At 43.1% G+C, this 27,282-nt stretch overlaps 1 protein-coding gene across 1 annotated transcript in view; it reads right to left on the minus strand.

Moving 5' to 3' along the window:
* Positions 1–27,282, minus strand: part of LOC137367180 (dynein axonemal heavy chain 8-like) — a 2,531,605-nt gene that overhangs the window by 477,986 nt on the left and 2,026,337 nt on the right. Inside the window, exons 143-144 of the mRNA XM_068028616.1 lie at positions 20,654–20,791; positions 14,944–15,071 (exon numbers count right to left, since the gene is read on the minus strand). Coding sequence (XP_067884717.1) covers positions 14,944–15,071; positions 20,654–20,791 — 266 coding nt within the window. The remainder of the gene's footprint in view (positions 1–14,943; positions 15,072–20,653; positions 20,792–27,282) is intronic.

A 27,282-nucleotide genomic window follows, 5' to 3' on the forward strand; every position in this document is an offset into this window, starting at 1 on the left:
AAAAGAAAATAGAACTTGTACAGAGCCTTGTGCAGAGTGTAAGTAGAAGCCTTCGATGCAAGAGTGTGTAAATAAACTCCTGTTACTCTAACCATCAGACTTTTTGATATTCTGTACTAAGTCTTCATAGTTATCAGAATATTGTGTGCACAGGTTTATGTCGAAGTCACCAGCCATGTGGTCAGATGCTAGACCTTGATAAACAGTTCTTGGGTTTGTCGTAGTGGCTGACTGCAGACAGCAGAGTGGGCTGCTGCAGAATGACTGCTGTCAGGTTACTGTGCACTGAACTACATGATTTTTTGCTTATGGTCGCAAACAAGCTGAAAGTTGAGGGAATGGAATTCTTTTTGGTACAGTACAGCTCAGAGTTGACTTGCAGTACCAAAGAGCGGCATACATGCAGTCAATGGCACCTTGCACCAAGGGGAAGTCTGCAATCCTGGTGAAGCAGTATGCTCGCTCTATCTGCTGCTCTCGAGCAAGAGAGAATGAAATATAGTCAGCTCTCTTCGAATAGAGAGCATCAGCAACATCACTTAAACAACAGTGAATGGCAAATTGCAAGATCTCCAGCTCCAGCCTGGAAGGAACCTGATGCATAAAGGTTTATGGCCACTGGCACCTTGACTAACAATGTGGTTGTCACCCTGCTCTGAGGTGGCAATTGTAGTTGCAGAAGTTGGCGGATTCCAATGAGGATGTCCTTCGTGAAAAGCAGACGTCTCGCACACTGACCCTCACAAATTCTGGGTGGTTATAGCCTCCTGCTTATAGCCCTGCTCCCCATCGTCCTCCCACTAATCAAGCAGCTTGCCCTGCTCTGCTTGCCTTCTGCTCATTCTCTCAGAATATTCTATTACAAAGGGAATGTATATTATTGTATCCACGTCTGGGAGCAATTGGTTTGAGCAGGAGTCTTGAAGTCAGAATCAAGTTCTTCCCCACCTGCCATGCCCTTTAGACTTTTGTAACTTTAAACAATTCTAGAAAGATCCAAAGACGTGTACAATTGCAGCAACAGAAATCAACCAGCAGCTAACTCGCAAGTATTTGATGCCAGCCAAAAGAACTGGTAGGGGGTCCTTCCTGCTGCAAAACACCTTCTCATCCATGTGTGATCTGGATATAGTGTTAGCTGAAGCATTGGGATCCAAAATGCCAGCAGTGGTATCACATCACAGAATCACAGAATCGTTGCTCTCTGAAAGAGCAACTACCTCAGTTCCATTCCCCTGCCTTCTCCCATTAACCCTGCACATTCTTCCTTTTCATATAACTGTCTAATTCCCTTTTGAATGCTTCAATTGAACCTGCCTCCACCACACTGTCAGGCAGCGCATTCCAGACTTTAACCACTCGCTGTGGGAAAAAGTTTTTCCTCATGTCACTTCTCTTACCAAATACTTTAAATCTGTGCCCTCTCGTTCTCGATCCTTTCACGAGTAGCAATAGTTTCTCTTTATCTACTCTGTCCAGACTCCTGAATTCCTGTATCAAATCACCTCTCAGCCTTCTCTTCTCCAAGGAAAACAATCCTAACTTCTCCAATTTATCTTTATAACTGAAATTCCTCATCCCTGGAACCACTTTTGTGAATATTTTCTGCACTCTCTCCAATGCCCTCATGTCTTTCCTCAAGTGCAGCACCCAGAATCGGATGCAATCCTCCAGCTGAGGCCGAACTGGTGTCTCGTACAAGTTCAACATAACTTCCTTGCTCTTGTACTCTTTGCCCCTATTAATATAGCCGAGGATACTGTATGCTTTATTAACCCCTCTCTCAACCTGTCCTGCCACTTTCAATGACCTATACACATATACACCTAGATCCCTCTGCTCCAGCACCCCCTTTCGAATTGTACCCTTTATTCTATATTGTTTCTCCATGTTCTACCTACCAAAATGATTCACTTCACATTTCTCTGCATTGAACTTCATCTGCTCCCTGTCTGCCCATTCCACCAACTTGTCTATGTCCTTTTGAAGTTCTACACTATCCTCCTCACAGTTCACAATGCTTCCAAGTTTCGTATCATCTGCAAACTTTGACATTTTGCCCTGTACACCAAGGTCGATGAAGAGTCACTGACCTGAACGTTAACTCTACTTCTCTCTCCACAGATGCTGCCAGACCTGCTGAGTATTTCAAGCATTTCTTGTTTTTATTTCAGATTTCCAGCATCTGCAGTATTTTGCTTTTATATTACTACCTGATTGAACGCTTTGATAAGGTGACTAAAGTAGTGGACAGGAGAATGCCTATGGGTGTTACTTATATAGACTTTCAGAAAGCATTTGATAAAGTCCCTCATAAGTGCTACCTAAAGTTGAAGCTCAAGGAATTGAAGGCAAACTATTGGAATGCTGTCCTCCTGAGAGAGGACAGCAAGTTTGTGCACAATGGAACCACTGCTCTAGGACACACCTCAGCAATCTTGCAATCTGCTGGAGCACTGATTGCTGGACTGCAGTGAGATCCTGCAAGCCCCTTTAAGCACTGGTATCTGCAGCCATGATAGCAGCAATCTGAGGTTGTATGGCACCAAGTTAGGCTTGCATTGCAACAAGCGGTGATCTCATGACCTCAGTTTGAGTTTCCACTGCAGCAGTTAGATGTTAGATGGCTATGCCTGTGCTGCAATAGAAAGTAAGACATCAGTTATCAGATGCTCTATCATGGCTGGGTGCACAAGTATTGTCATAGAACTGGCCACCAGTTCCCCACTAGAAAGGATGGGCTCCAGGTTCTGTGCAAAGCCCTGCGCCAAGCTGGAGCTGAAATCCTCCATGCTCCTTGACAGTGACAGTAAGCTGTTTTGTAGGCCAGCCATTGAGCCAAGCATCTCACTGTTCATATCCATCTGCCTTATCCAGAATGCCATCCATCAAAGTCCTCATCTGAGTCTCATGCAACAGAACTCATCTGCGTGCCCTTTCCCTCTGGACAGCCGGCACACAAACTACCCTTGCCCCCGGCCTGGCTGCAGTTCACTCATGCCCCGTGCCTCTAAAGTGCGCGCAGTGCCAGTATTTGAGCTGGTGGCGGCAAGTATCAGGTCAAGTGACTGTTTTTCTTCATCAGGCATGTACTCTAACGCCCATCCTTCATCATCTGGCTAGCAGTTCTTGGGTATCTGAAAGCATAAACCCAGAAGGGGAAATTTTGGGGGTGGGAAGTGGGTGGGCTGAAAAGCAGAAGCTCCATGATCACACCATCTATAGGTTGCAGTTCATGCCAGATCGTGGGATTAGGGTGAAGTGGAATTTGAGAAGGTGTCTTAGGCAGGAACATACCATCACCCTGGATGTTCTCGGAGACATCGAGTGCAACAGCCTCACTCACTGCCGGCCCAATAATTTGCAGCATCAACTCCTCCAAAGGCTCTGTAGATGCAGATCTGCCTGTCCCCGACCAGTTCTCTGCTGCTGTCTCCTATTATGTGTAACCGTGTTACAATGGAGGTGGGAGGAGTGCACGGTCTTTTCTCATCCCACTTCTCCACAGGTCACAATATATATTTTAAAAATGTTTACCCAGTTACCGATTCAATCATACACACGACTCTTTATCCCAGAATAAAATACACCAACCAGGTTTCTTTAATAAACAACAAAACCATCAGTTTATCAAACAAGACTTATCCAGGAATGACGAAAAGCATTAACACACAGATTGAAATATGAAAGTTCCCTTTTTAAATTCCCTACACACACACTCACACACAGCAAATAATACAAAAATTCTCTCAGCACATGTATGTTACAAGAAAGACAAAAAAAGAGAATACTTTGGCCAAATACTTGCTAGTTCTTGAAGAAAAAAAGAGAAGGTATGGAAGGAAGTCAGTTGTCCCTTATGGTCTGGTCTGTGGGCATACAGAGATGAGTCACTGGGATCTTTTCTAAAGCAGTTCTTTTCAGGTGGCATTGATAATTAATCTGGCAGGTTTTTCCAGCTTCTCAGGAGAGATGCAGCACTAGGGACTTTAACTCTTCCACACTGGATCTTTGCAAGATTGCTTCAAAGAGTAGATAGAGTGGTTTCTTTTTCCTTGGCAGGCAAAACACCAACTGTCTTCAAAACAGGTCACACCCCCAATTGAACTGAAAACAATATCTTCCCCAAACAGAAAGTCAACCTCCTGACCTCCATAAACCTTGACATGTGGCTTCTCTGTAAACCTCTTCCCCAGGTCACCAAGCTTTCTGTCGTTTATTGAGCTTAAAGCACATGATTTCCAGCACAGGTTATTTTCAAACAACATCTCAAGGGTCCTTTGTGTGAACTCGGTTAAAAAACAATCACATCCATGGAATCTTTTCAGTTGTAATACAAATCCTCAAAAAATTAAATATTAAAAAATGGAGGCACTTGTGTAACACTTTTCCTGCAAGAGAGAGGAAAGAGCATCAATGAGGAAACAGCATCAATACCTGTGTTGCAAAGTGTTCAGGTGAGCAATAGGGGTGTGATGCATTAAACAGTGTAAGAGGTTGGTAGTGCATTGGGTGGGAGATGGCATTTGAAGAAGCATTCACTGACCTTGAATTGAACTAGATCCTTGGGGCTACACTTCTTGAATTAATCTCCTTGGCTACCTGTTCCCATTCCCTTTACATTGTGTGCTGAATAGCCTCCTGACACCCTGCAGAAACATGAGCTCCCTCCTCCTTTCCAGCCCGTCAGGTAATGCCACAATCATCTGACAATATTGGAAGGCACTCTCTGGCTTTCTGCTCTATCGGTACTTTTATTGTTACTCAGAAACACTTTGTGTTCACAGAATTCAACACTTTTGTTGTAGTCATTTAAGTCTTTGAAGGTGGCAGAACAGGTTGAGAGCATGGTTAATTATGCATAAAGTATCCTCAGCTTTATTAATAGGTGCATAAAGTACAAGAGCAAGAAAGTTATGTTAAACTTGTATAAAACACTGTTTCAGTGTCAATTGGAGTATTGTGTCCAGTTCTGGGCATTGCATTGAAGGAAAGATGTGAAGGCATTGGAGAGAGTGCAGAAAAGATTCAGGAGAATGGTTCCAAGGAACTTCATTTACAAAGATAGATTGGAGAAGTTGCGACTGTTTTCCTTGGAGAAGAGAAGGCTGAGAGATGATTTGATAGAGGTATCCAAAATCATGAGGGGTCTGGACAGAGTAGATAGAGAGAAACTGTTCCCACTTGTGAAAGGATCAAGAACAAGAGGGCAAAGATTTAAGGTAATTGGCAAAAAAAGCAATGGCGACATGAGGAAAACCTTTCTGTCACAGCGAGTGGCTAGGATCTTGAATGCACTACTGGAAAATGTGGTCGAGGCAGGTTCAATCAAGGCATTCAAAAGGGAATTAGATAGTTATCTGAAAAGGAAGAATGTGCAGGGTTTTGAGGAGAAGGCTGAATTGCTCACTTGAAGAGCCAGTGCAGACACGATGGATCGAATGGCCTCCTTCTACACTGTAACAATTCTGTGATTCTGAGTTCCACCAGTTGTTGCACCCCGAATGTACCTCTTTTTTGACAGAGGTATGCTGCATTTAAGAAGTGCAGGCTAACTGTAACTCAAGCTAGCTACACACGTACTTGGGGCCTGAGCATGCAGCCTGTCAAACCTCTTGTGTGTTGTCATATAATAATTTCATTGGATGTGGGCATCATTGGCAAGGCCAGAATTTGTTGTCCATCCCTAATTCTCCTGGAGAAAGTGGTGGTGAGCTGCCCTCTTGAACCGTTGCAGTCCATCTGGTGCAGATTCACCGACTGTGCTGTTAGGGATGGAGTTCCAGGATTTTGACCCACGACAGCAAAGGAATGGTGATATAGTTCCAAGTCAGGATGGTGCGTGACTTGGAGGGGAACTTGCAGGTGGTGTTCCTTCTCGATGGAAGAGGTCATGGATTTGGAAGTGCTGTGGAAGGAGCTTTGGTGATTTGCTGCAGTGCATCTTGTACATGGTACACACTGCTGCCACTGTGCATCGGTGCTGAAGGGAGTGAATGTTTAAGGTTGTGGATGGGGTTCCGATCAAGCAAGATGCTTTATCCTGGATGGTATGTTGTTGGAGCTGCACCCATCCAGGGAAGTGGACAGTATTCCATCAAACTCCTGACTTGTGTCTTGCAGATGGTGGACAGGCTTTGGGAAGTCAGGAGCCGGGTTACTGTCCATAGAACTTCCAGCCCCTGACCTGCTCTTGTAGCCACAGTATTTATATGGCTGGTCCAGTCCAGTTCAGTTTCTGGTCAATGCTTTTACTTTTATTTTATTGCACCAGTTCAGTTCCTGGTCAATGTAACCCCCAGGATGTTGTTAGTGGGGGAATTCAAAAGTGTGCAATCATCAGCAAATATCCTCACTTCTGATATTACGTTTGAGGGAAGGTTATTGATGAAGCAGCTGAAGATGGTTGGGCCAAAGTTATTTTGTTTTTTTTTGTTTTCCTTAGTACAGAGGAGGCTGACGGGTGACTTAATTGAAGTGTGCAAAATTATGAGGGGCCTAGATTTATTTATTTATTTAGAGATACAGCACTGAAACTGGCCCTTTGGCCCACTGAGTCTGTGCCGACCAAGAACCACCCATTTATACTAACCCTACAGTAATCCCATATTCCCTACCCCCTACCTACACTAGGGGCAATTTACAATGGCCAATTTACCTATCACCTGCAAGTCTTTGGCGGTGGGAGGAAACCGGAGCACCCGGCGAAAACCCACACGGTCACAGGGAGAACTTGCAAACTCCGCACAGGCAGTACCCAGAATTGAACCGGGGTCCTTGGAGCTGTGAGGCTGCGGCGCTAACCACTGCGCCACTGTGCCGCCCCATAGGTAGACAGGAAGGACATACGAACATGCGATCACACGAATTAGGAACAGGAGCAGGCCACTCGGCCATTCGAGCCTGCTCCGCCATTCAATAAGTTCATGGCTGAACTCATTACTCCACATTTCCACCTACCCCCGATAACCTTCCACCCGCTTGCTTATCAAGAATCTATCTACCTCTGCCTTAAAAATATTCAAAGACTCTGCTTCCATCACCTTTTGAGGAAGAGGATTCCAAAGACCCTCATAGAGAAAAAATTTCTCCTCATCTCTGTCTTAAATGGGCAACCCCTTATTTTTAAACAGTTCTAGATTCTCTCACAAGGGGAAACATCCTTTCCACATCCACCCTGCCAAGATCCCTCAGAATCTTATATGTTTCAATCAAGTTGCCTCTTACTCTTCTAAACTCCAGCAGAAACAAGCCGAGCCTATCCAATCTTTCCTCATAAGACAGCCTGTCCATTCCAGGTATTAGTCCAGTAAACCTTCTCTGCACTGCCTCCAATGCAATTACATCCTTCTTGAAATAAGGAGACCAGTACTGTACACATGATTCCAGATGTGGTCTCACCAATGCCCTGGACAGCTGAACTATAACTTCTCTACTTTTGTATTCAATTCCCCTCGCGACAAATGATAACATTCTATTATCTTTCCAAATTACATGGTGTACCTGCATACTAACCTTTTGTGATTCATGCACTAGGACACCTAGATCCCTCTGCATCTCAGAGCTCTGCAATCATATATAATTTAGATAATATGCTTCTTTTTTATTCTTCCTGCCAAAGTGGAGAATTTCACACTTTCCCATATTTTTCTCCATTTGCCAGGTCTTTGCCCACTCACTTCACCTATCCATATCCCTTTGTAGCCCCCTTATGTCCTCTTGACAAGTTACTTTCCGACCTATCTTTGTGTCATCAGCAAATTTAGCAACCATACCTTCATCTAAGTCATTTATATAGATTATAATAAGTTGAAGCCCCATTACTGATCCCTGTGGCACACCACCCATTACATCTTGCCAATGAGAAAATGACTCATTTATGCCTACTCTCTGTTTCCTGTTAGTTAGCCATGATCCATGCCAATATGTTACCTCCTACACCATGAGCTTTTATTTTCTGCAATAACCTTTGCTGTGGTACCTTATCAAATGCCTTCTGGAAATCTAAGTGCAATACATCCACTGGTTCCCCTTTATCCACAGCACATGTAACTCCCTGAAAGAACCCCAATAAATTGGTTAATGATGATTTCCCTTTCACAAAACCATGTTGACTTGGCCTGATTACCTTGAAATTTTCTAAATGCCCTGCTATAACATCTTTAATAATAGCTTCTAACATTTTCCCTAAGACGAATGTTAAGCTAACTGACCTATAGTTTCCTACTTTCTGTCTCCCTTCCTTTTTGAATAAAGGCTATTTTCCAATCTAACTGAACCTTTCCCGAATCTAGGGAATTTTGGAAAATTAAAACTAACGCATCAACTATCTCACGAGCAACTTCTTTTAACACCCCAGGATGAAGTCCATCAGGACCCGGGGACTTGTCAGCCTCCAGCTCCAACAATTTGTTCAGTACCACTTCCCTGGTGATTGTAATTTTGTTGAGTTCCTCCCTCCCTTCCTTTTCCTGACTTACAGCTAATACTGGGATGTTACTTGTATCCTCAAAAGTGAAGACTGATGCAAAATATCTGTTCAATTCATCTGCAATCTCCTTATTATCCATTATTAATTCCCCAGACTCACTTTCTATAGGACGAATGCTCACTTTGTTAACTCTTTACTCAATAGAAACTGTTACTATCTGTCTTTATATTTCTAGCTAGCTTTCTCTCGTGCTTTAATTTCACCTTCCTTATCAATCTTTTAGTCATTCTTTGCTGTTACTTATATTTAGTCCAATCTTCTGATCTGCCTCCCATCTTTGCGCAATTATAAGCTTTTTCTTTAAGTCTGATACTATCTTTAACTGTTTTAGTTAACCACGGATGGCAGATCCCAACTTTGGAATTTTGCTTTCTTGTTGAAATGTATCTATTCTGTGTAATCTGAAAGTTCCCTTAACTGTCTTCCACTGCATCCATTGACCTATCCCTTAGGGGAGGAGTAAAACGTTTGGGAATACAATAGTTATAGGGGACTCAATTGTAAGGGGAATAGATAGGCATTTCTGTGGCTGAAAAAGAAACTCCAGGATGGTATGTTGCCTCCCTGGTGCGAGGGTCAAGGATGTCTCAGAGCGGTTTCAGGACATTCTGAAGGGGGAGGGTGAACAGCCAGTGGTCGTGGTACACATTGGTCCAAACAACATAGGTGAAAAAAAGGATGAGGTCCTAAAAACAGAATATAGGGAGCTAGGAAGTCAGTTGAAAAGTAGGACCTCAAAAGGTAGTGATCTCAGGATTATTACCAGTGCCATGTGCTAGTCAGAGTAGAAATAGCAGGACCTATCGGATGAATATGTGGCTGAAGAGATGGTGTGAGGGAAGGGTTTTAGATTCCTGGGGCATTGGGACCAGTTTTGGGGGAGGTGGGACCGTACAAACTGGACGGGTTACACCTGGGCAGGACCGAGACTGATGTCCTAGGGGGAGTATTTGTTAGAGTGGTTGGGGAGAGTTTAAACTAAAATGGCAGGGGGATGGGTACCTTTGCAAGGAGTCAGAGGAGGGAGGGATCAAAGACAAGAACAAAAGACAGTAAGGGGAATAAGAAAAGTGATAGGCAGAGAAATCAAGGGCCAGAATCAAACAGGGCCACAGTGAAAAAAATTGGGAAGGGGACACGTAATGTTAAAAAGACAAGCCTTAAGGCTTTGTGCCTTAACACACGGAGCATTCGCAATAAAGTGGATGAATTAATCGTGCAAATAGATGTAAACGGGTATGATATAGTCGGGATTACAGAGACATGGCTTCAAGGTGACCAGGGATGGGAAATGAACATCCAGGGATATTCAATATTTAGGAAGGACAGACAAAAAGCAAAAGACAGTGGAGTTGCATTGCTGGTTAAAGAGGAAATTAACGCAATAGTGAGGAAAGATATTAGCTCTGACGATGTGGAATCTGTATGGGTAGAGCTGAGAAACACTAAAGGGGCAAAAAATGTTAGTGGGGGTTGTATATAGACCCTCAAATTGTAGTGGTGATGTTGGGAATGATATTAAACAGGAAATTAAAGATGCATGCGATAAAGAAACATCTGTAATTATGTGTGGCTTTATTCTGCATATAGATTGGGCAAATCAAATTAGTCACAATACCGTAGAGGAGGAATTCCTGGAGTTGAGATGGGATGGTTTTCTGGACCGATATGTTGAGGAACCAATGAGTGAACAGGCCATCCTCGACTGGGTATTGTGTAATGAGAGAGAATAATAGACATTCTAGTGGTGCAAGATCCCTTGGGGATGAACGACCATAATATGATAGAATTGTCCATCAAGATGGAGAGTGACGTTCTTGATTCTGAGACAAGGGTCCTGAATTTTACTAAAGGAAACTACAAAGGTATGAGGAACAAGTAAGCCATGACAGATTGGGAAAAGTTACTTAAAGGGATGATGGTGGATAGGCAATGGCAAACACTTAAAGAGCGCATGGATGAACTGCAACAATTGTTGATCCCTGTCTGGCGCAAAAGGAAAATGGGAAAGGTAGTTAAATTATGGCTTACAAGGGAAATTAGAGATAGCATTAGATCCAAGGAAGAGGCATATAAATTTGCCAGGAAAAACAACAGACCTGAGGATTGGGAGCAGTTTAGAATTCAGCAAAGGAGGACCAAAGGATTGATTAAGAAGGGGAAAATAGAATACAAAAGCAAGCTTGTGGGGAAAACAAAAACTGACTAAAAGTTTCTATAGATATGTGAAGACAAAAAGATTGATGAAGACAAATGTAGGGCCCTTACAGTCAGAAACAGGGGAATTTATTATGGAGAATAAAGAAATGGCTGACCAACTAAATGCATACTTTGGCTCTGTCTTCACTAAGGAGGACACAAATATCATACCAGAAATGTTGGGGAACACAGGGCTTAAGTGAGAGAGAGGAACTGAAAGAAATCAGTATTAGTAGAGAAATGGTGTTGGGGAAATTGATGGGATTGAAGGCCGATAAATCCCCAGGGCCTGATGGTATGCATCCCAGAGTACTTAAGGAAGTGGCCCTGGAAAGAGTGGATGCATTGGTGGTCATCAATAGATTCTGGAACAGTTCCTACAGATTGGAGGGTAGCTAATGTAACCCCACTATTTAAAAAGGGAGGTAGAGAGAAAGCAGGGAATTGTAGACCAGTCAGCCTGATGTTGGTAGTGGGGAAAATTCTAGAGTCCATTCTCAAAAGATTTTATAGCAGAGCACTTAGAGAACAGTGGTAGGATCAGGCAGAGTCAGCATGGATTTACAAAAGGGAAATCATGCTTGACAAATCTACTAGAATTCTTCGAGGATATAACTAGTAGAGTCGATGAGGGGGAGCCAGTGGATGTGGTTTATTTGGACTTTCAGAAGGCTTATGACAAAGTCCCACATAAGAGATTAGCATGTAAAATTTAAAGCGCATGGGATTGGGGGTGGTGTACTGCGATGGATAGAAAATTGGTTGGCAGACAGGAAACAAAGACTAGGGATAAATGGGTCTTTTTCTGAATGGCAGGCAGTGACTAGTGGGGTATCGCAAGGATCGGTGCTAGGACCCTGGCTATTCACAATATACATTAATGATTTAAATGAGGGAACTAAATGCAATATCTCCAAATTTGCAGATGACACAAAACTGGGTGGGAGGGTGAGTCGTGAGGAGGATGCAGAGAGGCTTCAGGGTGATTTGGACAAGTTGAGTGAGTGGACTATTGCATGGCAGATGCAGTATAATGTGGATAAATGTGAGGTTATCCACTTCGGTAGCAAAAACAGGAAGGCAGATTATTATCTGAACGGCTATAAACTGAGAGGGGAATATGCAGCAAGACCTGGATGTTCTCATACACCAGTCGCTGAAGTTAAGCATGCAGGTCCAACAGGCAGTAAAAAAGGCAAATGGTATGTTGGCCTTCATAGCAAGAGGATTCAAGTACAGGAGCAGGGATGTCTTGCTGCAATTATACAGGGCCTTGGTGAGGCCACACCTGGAATATTGTGTGCAGTTTTGGTCTCCTTATCTGAGGAAGGATGTTCTTGCTATAGAGGGAGTGCAGCGAAGGCTTACCAGACTGATTCCTGGGATGGTGGGACTGACGTATGAGGAGAGATTGAGTTGGTTAGGATTATATTCGCTGGAGTTCAGAAGAGTGAGGGGGGGATCTCGTAGAAACCTATAAAATTCGAACAGGACTTGACAGGGTAGATGCAGGAAGGATGTTCCCGATGGTCGGGCTGTCCAGAACCAGGGGTCATAGTCTAAGGATACTGGGTAAACCATTCAGGACTGAGATGAGGAGAAATTTCTTCACCCAGAGAGTGGTGAGCCTGTGGAATTCGCTACCACAGGCTCGAAGGGCCAAATGGCCTACTCCTGCTCCTATTTTCTATGTTTCTATGTTAACCTGATTTGCCAGTTCACTTTAGCTAGCTCTGCTTTCATGCCCTCCTAATTGCCCTTATTTAAGTTTAAAATACTACACCTGGACCCACTCTTCTCTCCCTCAAACCAAATGTAAAATTCAATCATATTATGATCACTGCTACTGAGGGGCGCCTTAACTATGAGGTCATTAATTAATCCTATCTTGTTGCACAATGCCAGGTCAAGTATAACCTGCTCTCTGGTTGGCTCCAGAACGTATTGTTCTAAGAAATTATCTGGAAAACATTCTATGTGCTCCTCATCTAGACTATCTGTGCCCATCTGATTTTTCCAGTCTGGGTCCCCTTATCTCCCTCAGCTGCAGCCACACTCTCCTGTCCCTGACCGCTGACCAAATCAGAAGAACCTATCCTGAGGGGTGTGACTGCCTCATGGTACAAAATATCCAGGTAACTTTCCCCCTCCCTGGTGTATCGCAGTGTCTGCAGCTCGGACTCCAGTTCAATGAGGCTAAGCCAAAGCTCTTCAAACCGCAAACACTTACTGCACACGTGTTTTCCCTGGATCACACTGGCATCCAGGAGATCTCACATGCTGCAGCTATGACAAATCACCTGTCCTGCCATCCTTAATGTGCTTTAATTAACGACTTCATTTTTTTATTCTCTTATTTATTTTATTTCCCTTTTTTACATATTCTATTGAACTTACGGTCCTGCCGCCTGATGCCAAGTATTCTCCTGCTCTTCTTTTGCTTTAACACTTATATGGTGGCAGCTCCTCATTACAGGGCCTAGGACACTACCCTGAGGAACCCCTGCAGCAATATCCTGGGGTGAGATGATTGGCCTCCAATAAACACAACCATCTTCCTTTGTGCTAGGTATGACTCCAACCAGTGGAGAGCTTTCCCCCAAATCACTTTGACAGGGTGTGGAATAATTGTGTATCTTCATGCTCAAGCCCCAAAACCAACACAATTGAATTTTTAGCCAATTATGTTTCACTGCCAGGTGGAAAACTGGCAGTCATGGATTGGTCTATCATTGTACACCAGCCTGATTTTCCTTTCCATATGGATGGAATATGGTGGTTGATCCTGCCCAGACCCAGTGAGAAGCGCTAGCTGGCATGCAGCTAGAAGCTAGGGTTGCCAATTCTGGTTTGATATATTCTTGGAGATTTGATTACATGACATTTGATCACTATTTGTAAATGTTATGTGCATTTAACTTCGTTGAGTGTCTTACTACCACCAATTCCCAAGTAAAATATTTTACTTTTTGTTTTGTAGTGAGATCAATAACATTTTATAAATCAAAGAAAGGACACAAAAGAATAAAAAGATTGAAAGGTAAGTGATGTTTAAATGAAAACTATTTCTGTGATGTTTCTATAGTATTGACTGCAATGACAAACACCAAGTTAATACCACGAAATCAACAAAAACATCAATATAAGTAACTTCAAACTAAAGTTTTAAATGCTCTTATAATGTTTTACACTAGACAGCAAGTTATAGAAATAATAAATAAACCCTCCCCAGTTTATGTTTCTCCCTCCCTCATTTGGCAGTTTGTTTCTCTCTTTTGCTCCCACAGTTTTGAGTTTTCTTTCTCTCCTTCCCATAGTTTGTTTGCTCTCTCTCTCTACCAGTTAAATTTCTCTCTCTTCGTCCCACAGTTTGAGTTTTGCCTCTCTCTCTCTTCAGTTAAAGTTTTTCTCTCTTTATGTTTTTCTCTCTCCCCTTCCCCAGATTGTGTTTCCTCTGGTCCTTGCCCCAGTTTGTGTTTCTCTTTCACCCTATCCAGTTTGCAGCTCTCTGCCTTAATTGTGTTTCTCTCTCGCGTGTTCTCAATGACTCACGGAGTTTCCAAGTCCGGATACCATCATCCTCACAACCAGTAATAAAGCAATGTTTCTGAGCAGCAGGAGACCCAGCATGTGCAAACAAACACATCAAGGCTGTTTCTCCCAAGTCATCAACACCTGCACTCTGGAGACCAATTGCTCATTCTGGTAGGCTCCTGCTGATAGCAGAAGGGTTGGGAACCTCAGCAATAGGAGAATTTTGAGTCTGCCATCGGGACACAAATCAATGGTCCTTGACAATCAGGTAAATGGTTGGGACAGGGTTAGGAGGGCAGTGAGGGAAGAGGAGGGAAGCCTGGAGCAGGCAAGGTTTCTTGTGAAGCTAGGAGGAGCACTCCAGTTATTCCTGGTCCACAAGGAAAAGAAATGAAAAATTACTTAATTTTCTGGGCCTGCTCTGGCTCTGTTGGACATGAGGTTTAGTTGTGACTCTGGCACTGGTGGGACAGCTGTGAATTTTAGTTCAAATGGTGTTGGGATTCGATTGCATTGTCGGATTCCGATTTTACTATATATGAGGTCCCAGCTGCCTGCAGGCCACGAAAAGAGAAAGGTTAAAATGGCATGGGCGGGGAGTGTGTCAGGAATGTAGCACTAAGTATTCTACTGCAATTTTAACCTCTCCCTGTTAGGTAGGGTTTAAATTAGGGTTCTGGATCCTTTCTGCTCCTGACAGCTGGCGACCAGATTCTTGCCTGTTGATTTGTGCTTTAAACTCCTTGCACTGATCTGTCCATCTGATCTTCTCCCCACTCAGGCCGTCAATCAGTGCAGATGCAGCTTCCATCTTTCTTCTGCATGTTTCTGCATCTTCCAATAGGTTCTAAACAATAAAAAGCAGGTTCAATTCAGTCACAGTTCCTCAGCTCTCTGTATATTAGCTATACACTTAGCAGTTGAACTTCTGCAGGGAGTTTCCCAATCATTCTCAAAAGCAGACGATCGGTGAATCCCCATAGAAACCTCTTACAACTTTAGGAACACTAAAAAAAATCTCTTTTTGTTGATCTTTATCGATTGAGCCTCTCCCTATTTCTGCAACCTTCTCCAGCCAAACAACTAGATGGGAAGGCGGTGGCGTAGTGGTATTATCACTGGACTAGTAACCCAGAGACCCAGGGTATTGCTCTGGGGACATGGATTCAAAACCCACAACAGCAGAAGGTGGAATTTCAATTCAATTAATAAATCTGGAATTAAAAGCTAGTCGAATGATGGCCATGAAACCATTGTCGATTGTTGTAAAAACCCATCTGGTTCACTAATGTCCTTTAGGGAAGGAAATCTGTTCTTACCTGGTCTGGCCTACATGTGACTCCAGACCCACAGCACTGTGGTTAACTCTTACATGCCCTCTGAAATGGCCTTAGCAAGCCAGTCAGTTGTATCTAACTGCTACGAAGTCAATAAAAAGGAATGAAACCAGACAGACCACCCAGCATCGACCTAGGCACCGGAAATGACAACGGCAAACCCAGCCCTGTCGACCCTGCAAAGTCCTCCTTATTTACATCTGGGGGCTTGTGCCAAAGCTGGGAGAGCTGTCCCACAGACTAGTCAAGCAACAGCCTGACATAGTCATACTCATGGAATCATACCTGACAGACAATGTCCCAGACACTGCCATCACCATCCCCAGGTATGTCCTGTCCCACCGGCAGGATAGACCTACCAGAGGTGGTGGCACAATGGTATACAGTAGGGAGGGAGTTGTCCTGGGAATCCTCAACATCAAACCTGGACCCCATGAAGTCGCATGGCATCAGATCAAACATGGGCAAGGAAACCTCCTGTTGATTCCCACCTACCGCCCTCCCTCAGCTGATGACTCAGTACTCCTCCATGTTGAACAGCACTTGGAGGAAGCACTGAGGGTGGCAAGGGCACAGAATGTACTCTGGGCGGGGAACTTCAATGTCCATCACCAAGACCGGCTCGGTAGCACCACTACTGACCGAGCTGGCCGAGTCCTGAAGGACATATCTGCTAGACTGGGTATGCGGCAGGTGGTGAGGGAACCAACAAGAGGGGAAAACATACTTGACCTCGTCCTCACCAATCTGCCTGCGCAGATGCAACTGTCCATGACAGCATTGGTAGGAGTGACCACTGCACAGTCCTTGTGGAGACAAAGTCCTGCCTTCACATTGAGGATACCCTCCATCGTGTTGTGTGGCACTACCACTGTGCTAAATGGGATAGATTTCAAACAGAGCTAGCAATGCAAAACTGGGCATCCATAAGGTGCTGTGGCATCAGCAACAGCAGAATTGTACCCAACCACAAACTGTAACCTCATGGCCCAGCATATCCCCCACTCTACCATTACCATCAAGCCAGGAGACCAACCCTGGTTCAATGAAGACTGCAGGAGGGCATGCCAGGAGCAGCACCAGGCATACCTCAAAATGACGTGTCAACCTGGTGAAGCTACAACACAGGACTATCTGCATGCCAAACTGCATAAGCAGCATGCGATGGACAGAGCTAAGCGATCCCATAACCAAAGGATCAGATCTAAGCTCTGCAGTCCTGCCACATCCAGCCGTGATTGGTGGTGGACAACTAAGGCCTATTACAAGGGATTGCCAAGCTCCTGCCTGGAAAGACTTTTTTTTTCATACTTGCAGACAGTGTTGGAACAAAGGAACCAGTCCCTGCTCCAATACACAGAAGAGACCTTGTCAAACCAGTCAATCACATGACCACCTGCTGGCCAACTAGGAGAGTTTGGAAATTGGAAAATTGGAAAACAGAATTTGAACTCAGAATGCTGTTTGCTCCTGGACTGCAAATACTTCTCTCCTGTCTGCTCTCATCTCGTTCTCACCAGTTTTGGAATCCATTGAAGACATATGAACCCCGAGAGAGAAAAGTCTCCGACAGTGAACAAGGTTTAAGAAGAATACTGGGCCCCAACGAAAAGCAAGATCTACCTACAAGCAAGGACTACAGAGAACTCGAAGCACAGTAACAAAAACCCCTCTTCAGAGATTGCCTCAAACCTCTCCACTATTTTTCTTCTCTTTTCGATCTCTATTTGCAGGTGTGTATTGTGTATGCATGCTAGTGTGGGGTGTGGCGTGTATCTGTGGACATTAACCGAATTAGAGTTTAAGTTTAAGTTTGAATAAATTTCACTTTTCTTCTTTAAACCTAAGAAAGCCTGTTTGTGCTCATTTCTTTGCCTTATAATTGGAAAGTGGTGAACAAGGATTCACCAAAGGGCAGCTCAAAACACAGTGTGTTTAAAAATTAAATCCTGTTATAGTAAGACCAGGTGAAGGCTGAAAGGGACCCCTTTCTCACCTGGTTGTAACAATATTTTGAGTAAGTGGGTAAAAAACTGGCAGATGCGGGAAAATGTAAAGTTGTTCACTTTGGCAGGAAGAATAAAAGAGCACCTCAAACGGAGAACGACTGCAAAATTCTGAGGTGCAGAGGGATCTAGGTGTTCTAGTGCTTGAGTATGCAGGTTGTTCAACCTTGCCCATCTAAGAGCGAAGACCAAAGTACGGAAAGTCCTCATCAGGGAACTCCTCTTTGCTGACGATGCTGCTTTAACATCTCACACTGAAGAGTGTCTGCAGAGTCTCATCGACAGGTTTTCGGCTGCCTGCAATGAATTTGGCCTGACCATCAGCCTCAAGAAAACGAACATCATGGGAAAGGACGTCAGAAATTCTCCATCCATCAATATCGGCGACCACGCTCTGGAAGTGGTTCAAGAGTTCACCTACCTAGGCTCAACTATCACCAGTAACCTGTTTCTCGATGCAGAAATCAACAAGCGCATGGGAAAGGCTTCCACTGCTCTGTCTAGACTGGCCAAGAGAGTGTGGGGAAATGGAGCACTGACACGGAACACAAAAGTCCGAGTGTATCAAGCCTGTGTCCTCAGTACCTTGCTCTACGGCAGCGAGGCCTGGACAACATATGCCAGCCAAGAGCGACATCTCAATTCATTCCATCTTCGCTGCCTCCGGAGAATCCTTGGCATCAGGTGGCAGGACCGTATTTCCAACACAGAAGTCCTCGAGGCGGCCAACATCCCCAGTTTATACACCCTACTGAGCCAGCGGCACTTGAGATGGCTTGGCCATGTGAGCCGCATGGAAGATGGCAGGATCCCCAAGGACACATTGTACAGTGAGCTCGTCACTGTTATCAGACCCACCTGCCGTCCATGTCTCTGCTTTAAAAACGCATGCAAACGCAACATGAAGTCCTGTGACATTGATCAGAAGTCATGGGAGTCAGTTGCCAGTGATTGCCAGAGCTGGCGGGCAGCCATAAAGGCGGGGCTAAAGTGTGGCGAGTCGAAGAGACTTAGCAGTTGGCAGGAAAAAAGACAGAAGCGCAAGGGGAGAGCCAACTGTATAACAGCCCCGATAACCAATTTTATCTGCAGCACCTGTGGAAGAGTCTGTCACTCTAGAATTGGCCTTTATAGCCACTCCAGGCGCTGCTTCACAAACCACTGACCACCTCCAGGCGCTTACCCATTGTCTCTCGAGACAAGGAGGCCAAAGAAGATGCAGGTACAGCAAGTAATAAAGGAGGCTAATGGAATGCTATGCTTTATTACGAGAAGAACTGAAAATAAACGTAAGGTTGTTCTGCTTCAGTTATACAGGGCATTGGTGAGACCAAATCTCGAATACTGTGTGCAGTTTTGGTCTCCTTATTTAAGGAAGGATGTAAATTGGTTGGAGGCAGTTCAGAGGAGGTTTACTAGATTGACACCTGGAATGAGCGGGTTGTCAATGAGGAAAGGTTGGACAGATGGGATTTGTTTTCATTGGAATTTAGAAGAGTGAGGGGAGACTTGATTGAAGTATATAAGATCCTGAATGGTCTTGACGAGGTGGATGTGGAGAGGATGTTTCCTCTTGTGGGTGAGTCCAGAACTAGGGGGCACTGTTTAAAATAGGGTTTTCCCTTTTAAGACAGAGATGAGGTGAATTTTCTTCTCTCAGAGACTTGTGCGACTTTGGAACTCTTTGCCTCAGAAGGTGGTGGAGGTGGGGTCATTGAATATTGTTAAGGCGGCGGTAGATAGAAACTGCACACAGTATTCGAGATTTGGTCTCACTAATGCCCTGTATAACTGAAGCAGAACAACCTTACATTTATTTTCAATTTTTCTCATAATAAAGCATAGCATTCCATTAGCCTCCTTTATTACTTGCTGTACCTGCATACTCAAGCACTAGAACATCTGGATCCCTCTGCACCTCAGAATTTTGCAGTCATTCTCCATTCTTCCTGTCAAAGTGAACAACTTTAGAAGAGAATCAAATGTTATTGGGGGTAGATGGGAGTGTGGAATTCAAGACACAAACAGATCAGCCATGATCTTATTGAATGGCGGAGCAGGTTCGAGGGGCCGGATGGCCTACTTCTGCTCTTAATTCATATGTTCGTATACCCATTGGAATTTAGAAGAATGAGAGGTGGTCTTCCTGAAACATATAAGATCCTGAGGGGACTTGGCAGGGTGGATGCTGAGGGGATGTTTCCCCTTCTTGAGGAATCTAGTACTAGGGGATACAGTTTAAAAATTCAGGGTCTCCAATTTAAGACCGAGATGAGGAGAATTATTTTCTCTCTGAGGGTCATTAATCTGTGGAGTTCTCTTTCCCAGACAGCTCTGGAGACTGGGTCATTGAATATTTTCAAGCCTGAGTTAGATAGATTTCTGATCAACAAGAGAGTCAAGGATTATGGGGTGCAGACAGGAAAGTGGAGTTGAGGTCACAATCAGATCAGCCATGATCTTATCGAATAGTGAAGCAGGCTCGAGGGGCCGAGCAGCCTGCAGCATGATGCTCAGGGGTGCATCAGAGAACTTGAGGGCAGCCTTCTCACATTGAGACTCCATCAGTAGAGTTGCTATCTCTCTGCTGACAATTGTAGAATGGATACATTCTGTCCCTTGCTGGGCTCCTTTGAATACTGAGGCTTGAACAGTAAGGTGTGGGTGGCCATCATGTTCTCATTAGTCAGGAAACACGGAAGCGGGATGCGAATGCTATGGCTGAGCTAAAGGGACGCAATAAAACCAACTCCCTGCTCTTTCAAGTTCCCAAGCTTCTGCTAGCTTCTCCTGCATCAAGTGGGTCCAAAAGTTCAAAATCAGCCCCGAGTGTGAGCAGACTTTTCAAACTTGGGGGCACCACAGCCAAGCCTGATCCTGGTTGATTTTGTGATACTGGAATATGGCATGTGGAAATCAGGCTATTTGACAGTTTTGGCATAAATAGAAGGAAAGCTAAATGAAATAAATACCAAAAAAATCAAATTAAACCTAAATTTCAGTTATTATGATTTCAGACAATAATCAACAGGGATGTAAGAAGATATTTATTGATTAGCTAGAAATCCTCTAAGGTTGTAACTCACCATTTTCTCTTTCATGGCAGCATCAAACTTTGCCTGCACCTTGTCCAGTTCAGATTGCTTCTCATCCAGCTGGGCCTGGGCAGCTCCTAACTCCTTCATGGCCCGTTGGAGGCGGTTTTCTTGTACAGCCAAATTAGCCTAAAAACAGGCATTAAAAGAAAAGCCCATCATTTCCAGTCTATAGAAAAATTTTTCCAGCAACAGAAAATACCTTCTCATTGACCTCAATACCCATGATGTCCCGAAGAGAAATTACCCTTTAATCAGCCTTAGCAAGATACAGGACTTATAATTTAAAGGGGCAGGCGCTTTTGCTGATTTGTTTTCAGGGTCAGAGAGAAATTTTAACTTACAAGTCTGCTTGTTGTTAAATCCTTCCTTTGAAGTTGAGAAAGGTATTAAAAGAAGTGTTTAATGGGAAAATGGCTTTGTTTGATTCGATTATACTTTTTTCATAAACAAGTTTTATTAATACTGGTGGCAGTGCTCATGTGTAGTTTAAAGCCTGGAGCATAAGGTTCCATATGATTTTATAAAAAAAAGCATTTATATGGTACCTCATCACGGCTTGTGCAGATAAAATTAGCAGTCACTTAGACAAGTACGGATTAACTAAGGAAAGGCAAGACAAATTTGTTAATGGCAAATAGTGTTTAATGAACTTGATGAGGGAACAGAGAGGGCTGATGAATTTAATGCAACAGGAGTATTGTGTTCAATTCTGGGCACCGCACTTTACGAAGAATGTGAAGGCTTTATAGAGGGTGCAGAAAAGATTCACAACCTTCTGAGTGAGAAATTTCTCCTCATCTCAATCCTAAATGATCGACACCCCATCCTGATTACAGAGATGTGGCTGCAACGTGACCAAGACTGGGAACAGAATATTAAAGGATATTCGACAGTGAGGAAGGAAAGGAGGTGGGGTAGTACTGATAATAAGTGATGGGATCAGTGCATTAGTGAGGGAGGATCCTCAATTGGAAGAACAGGATGTAGAATCTGTTTGGGTGGAGCTAAGAAACAGCAAGGGGCAACAATTATTGGTAGGAGTGGTTTACAGGCCATCAAACAGTACTTGTAATGTAGGGCATGGCATAAATCAGGAAATTAGAAGTACATGCAGCAAGGGAAATTCAGTAATCATGGGTGAATTCAATCTACATAGAGACTGGGTAAATCTAATAAGCATCAATGCTGTGGAAGAAGAATTCCTGGAATCTGTCTGAGATGGTTTTCTGGAGCATTATGTTGAGGAACCAATGAGGGAACAGACTATTTTGGATCTAGTATTATGCAATGAGAAAGGGCTAATTAATAATCTGGTGGGAAACCAACATTTAGAAAAAAAGTGACCATAGTATGATAGAATTTGCCATTGAGTTTGAAAAAGATGTAGTTCAATCCGAAATTGGGGTCTCATATCTAAACAAGGACAATTAAGAACATAAGAACTAGGAGCAGCTCCTCGAGCCTTCTCCGCCATTCAATTCGATCATGGCTGATCTCATCTCGGCCTCAGCTCCACTTTCCTACCAGGGTTCTCCATAACCCTGCAATCCATTACTAATTAAATATCTGTCTATCTCCTCCTTAAATTTACTCAATGTCCCAGCATCCACCGAACTCTGGGGTAGTGAATTCCACAGACTCAGGACCCTTTGAAAGAAATAATTTCTCCTCATCTCTGTTTTAAATCTGATACCCCTCCCTTATCCTAAACTTATGACCTCTCATTCTAGATTTCCCCACCAGAGGAAACATCCTCTCGACATCTACTTTGTCAATCCCCTTAATCATCTTATATACCTCAATTAGATCTCCTAACATTCTTCTAAACTCTGGAGAGTAAAGGCCTAAACTGCTCAATTTCTCTTCATAAGACAAATCCTACATCTCCGGAATCAACCTAGTGAACCTCCAATGCAACTACATCCCTCCTCAAGTAACGGGACCAAGACTGCACACAATACTCCAGGTGCAGTCTCACTAATGCCTTGTACAGTTGCAGCAACACTTCCCTGCTTTTATACTCTATTCCTTTAGCAATAAATGCCAAAATTCCAGTTGTCTTCCTTATTACCTGCTGCACCTGCACACTATTTTTCTGCGATTCAAATACGAGGCCACCCAGATCCCTCTGCACCGAAGCACTCTGAAGTTTCTCTCCATTTAAATAATAATTTGACTTTCTATTCTTCCAACCAAAATGGATAGCCTCACACTTATCCATGTTAAACTCCATCTGCCAAATTTTGGCCCATTCACCTAACCTATCCATATCCATTTGTAAATTTCTTATTTCTTTATCGCAACTTACGATCCCACCTATTTTAGTGTCATCTGAAAATTTGGCAATAGTACCTTCCATCCCTGCATCCAAGTTATTCATATAGATTGTAAATAGTTGGGGCCCGAGGACCAAACCCTGTGGCACCCCACTAGATACATCTTGCTAACCAGAAAAGGATCCATTTATCCAGACTCTGTTTTCTGTTGGTTAGCCAATCCTCTATCCAAGCTAATAAATTGCCCCTCACCCCATGTGATCTTACCTTGTGTATTAACCTTTTGAACGACACCTTATCAAATGCCTTCTGGAAGTCCAGATATACTACATCTACAGGATCCCCTTTATCCACTTTGCTTGTTACATCTTCGAAGAACTCTCGCAAATTAGTCAAACATGATTTACCCTTCATAAAAACATGCTGACTCTGATGGATTGCGTTTTGACTTTCTAAATGTCCTGTTATTACTTCCTTAATAATAGATTCTAACAATTTCCCAACAACAGATGTTAAACTAATTGGTCTATAGTTTTCGACTTTCTGCCTCCCTCCCTTTTTGAATAAGGGCGTTATATTAGCATTTTTCCAATCCACTGGAACCTTTCCCGGATCCAGGGAATTTTGGAATATAATAACCAATGGATCCACTATCTCCCCTGCCACTTCCTTTAAGACCCTAGGATGTAGGCCATCAGGCCCTGCAATCTTGTCTGCCTTCAAGCCCAACAGTTTTCTCAGTACTTTTTCCCTCGTGATGATGATTGTTCTAAGTTGCTCCCTTTCTATAACCTCTGCATTACTTGTTACTATTGGGATGATACTAGTGTCCTCCACTGTGAAAACTGAGGCAAAATACTGATTTAGTGTCTCTGCCATTTCTGTGTTCCCCACTATTAACTCCCCAGTCTCATCCTCCAAGGGACCAACATTCACTTAAGCTACTCTCTTCTCTTTTATATACTTATGGAAGCTTTTGCTATCTGTTTTTCTATTTTGCTTAAGTTTTCTTTCATCATTTACCTTTGCTCTTTTTATTACTTTTTCGTAACCCTTTGTTGATCTTTAAAAGTTTCCCAATCTTCCAGCCTGCCACTGGCCTTTGCAATATGGTATGCCTTAGCTTTTGTCTTTATGTTATCCTTAACTTACCTTGCTTAGCCATGGATGTTTTATCCTCCCTTACAATCTTTCTTCCTCTCTGGAATATATTTTAGTTAATTGAATATCTCCTTAAACATCTGCCACTGCTCAGCAACTGTCCGACCTTTTAGTCTTCCTGCCCAGTTCACTAGGGCCAAGTCTATCCTCATGCCTATGTAATTACCTTTGTTTAACTCCAGAGCACTAGTATGGGACTCCAGTTTCTCACCCTCAAACTGAATTTTAAATTCTAGCATGCGATGATCACTCTTCCCTAGAGGATCCTTGACTATGAGATCATTAATTAATCTCACCTCATTACATAATACCAAATCTATAATAGCCTGGTTGGTTCCACAACATATTGCTCCAAAAAACAATCTCTCTTACATTCAATGAACTCTCACTTGAGGCTACCCTTGCCAATTTGATTAATCCAATCTATAAGAACGTAAGAACTAGGAGCAGGAGTAGGCAATTCAACCCCTTGAGCTTGCTCTGCCATTCAATATGATCATAGCTGATCTCATCTCGCCCTCAACTCGACTTTCCTGCTTGTTCTCCATAACCTTGCAATCCATTACTAATTAAATATCTGTCTATCTCCTCCTTAAATTTACTCAATGTCCCGGCATCCACCGCACTCTGGAGTAGTGAATTCCACAGACTCATGACCCTTTAAGAGACATAATTTCTCCTCATCTCTGTTTTAAATCTGCTACCCCTTATCCTAAAACTATGATCTCTCATTCTAGATTGCCCCACCAGAGCAAATATCCTCTCTACGTCTACTTTATCAATCCCCTTAATCATCTTATGCAATATGCATATTAAAATCACCTATGATTATTGCCGTACCTCTCTTACAAGCCCCCAGTATTTCCTGGTTTATACTATCCCCCACTGCGGAACTACTGTTTGGGGACCTACAGGTTACTCCCACTAGAGACTTCTTTCCTTTGCTATTTCTTATTTCCACCCAGACTGATTCTACATCTTGATCTCCAGTACCTATATCATTTCTCACTACAGCACTGATCTCTTCCTTTATTAACAAAGCTACACCACCTCCTTTTCCTTCTTTCCTATCCTTCCGAAATACTGAGTACCCTTGGACATTCAATTCCCAAACCTGGTTTCCCTGCATCCACGTCTCAGTAATCACCACTAAATCATACCCATTCAACTCTATTTGCACTGTTAACTCAATTATGAAGGTATGAGGAGCAAGTTGGCCGTGGTGGATTGGAAAAAATATATTATAAAAGGTTTGATGGTGGATAGGGAATGGCTAATATTTAAAGAATCAATTCATGGTTTTCAAAAACCATACATTCCTTCAAAGCAAAAGAACCCAATAGGGAAAGCGGGTTAGCCGTGGCTAACAAAGGAAGTTAAAGATAGTATTAGATCAAAGGAAGAGGCTTATAGAGTTGCCAAAGAAAATTCGTAAGCTAGAGGATTGGCAGAATTTTAGAATCCAGCAAAGGAGGACCAAGAAATTGATAAAGAAAGAGAGAATAGAATATGAATGTAAACAAGCAAGAAATATAAATACGGATTGTAAAAGCTTCTATAGGGATGTAAAAAGGAAAAAAATGAAGAAGAGAAATGTGGGTCCATTACAGGCAGAGACAGGAGAATTTATAATGGAAAATAGAGAAATGGCAACACAGGTAGTCAGGGTGGTGAAGAAGGCGAATGGCATGCTTGCCTTCATCGGCCGAGGCATTGAGTACAAGAGTTGGGATGTCATGTTACAGTTGTACATAACGTTGGTTAGGCCACACTTGGAGTACTGTGTGCAGTTCTGGTCGCCGCACTACAGGAAAGAGGTGATTAAGCTAGAGAGGGTGTAGAAAAGATTCACAAGGACTTTGCCTGGTTTGGAGGGCTTGAGTTACACAGAGAGATTGAATAGGCTGGGTCTGTTTTCCCTGGAGCGAGGGAGGCTGAGAGGGGACATTATAGAGGTATATAAAATTATGAGAGGCATAGATAGGGTAGATAGCCAGAGTCTGTTTCCCATGGTAGGGGTAACTAAAACTAGAGGGCGTAGATTTAAGGTGAGAGGGAGGAGGTTTAAAGGGGATCAAAGGGGTAAATTTTTCACACAAATAATAGTGGGTATCTGGAATGAGCTGTCTGAGGAGGTGGTGGAGGCAGGAACAGTAGCAACATTTAAGAGGCATCTGGACAGGTACTTGAATGAGCAAGGCATAGAGGGATATGGAATTAATGCAGGCAGGTGGGATTAGTATAGATAGGCATTATGGTCGGCATGGATGCGGTGGGCCGAAGGGCCTGTTTCTATGCTGTACGACTCTATGACTAACATATGGCTAAAGAACACATTTTGTATCCTGTATTACCTACTAAGTAGTAGCCAGTCATAAAAAATTAACAAACCTTGAATTGAGTTAGAACTAATCAATGAATATATTAGAAAGAGTGGTTTTTCATTTAAAGTTTGTTAAGCTTAATTGCAATAAGTTTCTGTGCCTGTGTGAGAAAGTGTCGTTTCAGCCAAGACTGTCAAAGCAATGGAATGTTTTGGATCCTTGATAATGGCCCAGGGATAGTGCATCATAGCCTGGCAGAGTCTGGATTAGCGGATAGAATTGTTCAAAATAAAATTAAGAGACAGTGTGAGCAACTCCATTGTATTCCTGGCTCAGATACTAAGGCCAGGTGGCCGATAGCGGAAGCTGTAATTAAGAATCAATTACATTTACCTAGCAACAGCTAGAGCCAATTATAAAATTAACATTGGCCGACTCTGACGCGGTATGATGGTTATCCAGGGCTTAAAAACTAGAGTTCCATAAGGTTTCATTGCTAGCCAAATTCTGAAGGCTCTCTTCAGACTGAGACGGAGTCCTGAGAGAGTGAATCCTGATCTACACACTTCAACAGACTGAGCAACCAGCTGAAGATGTAAAAGTTATTGTCCTAACTTTGTTAAGTATACCTTTTTACTTTAATAAACTTTCTAAAATTTACTGTCCAAAGAGTTCTGTTTTAGCCTTAATCAGTTCAGTTTTGTGTGAACAAAAATAGATTTATTCAGTCATTTAAAATTTGCTGGCAAATTGAAGTGGCTGAAATTAATCAGGAAATGAATTAAGTTACAGATAACAAAATCAGTTAACAAATCTTAAAATCAATATTCTATGAAAATACTGACACAGATTTGAC

Source organism: Heterodontus francisci, chromosome 3 (assembly GCF_036365525.1).
Source record: "Heterodontus francisci isolate sHetFra1 chromosome 3, sHetFra1.hap1, whole genome shotgun sequence".
Lineage (NCBI taxonomy): Eukaryota > Metazoa > Chordata > Chondrichthyes > Heterodontiformes > Heterodontidae > Heterodontus > Heterodontus francisci.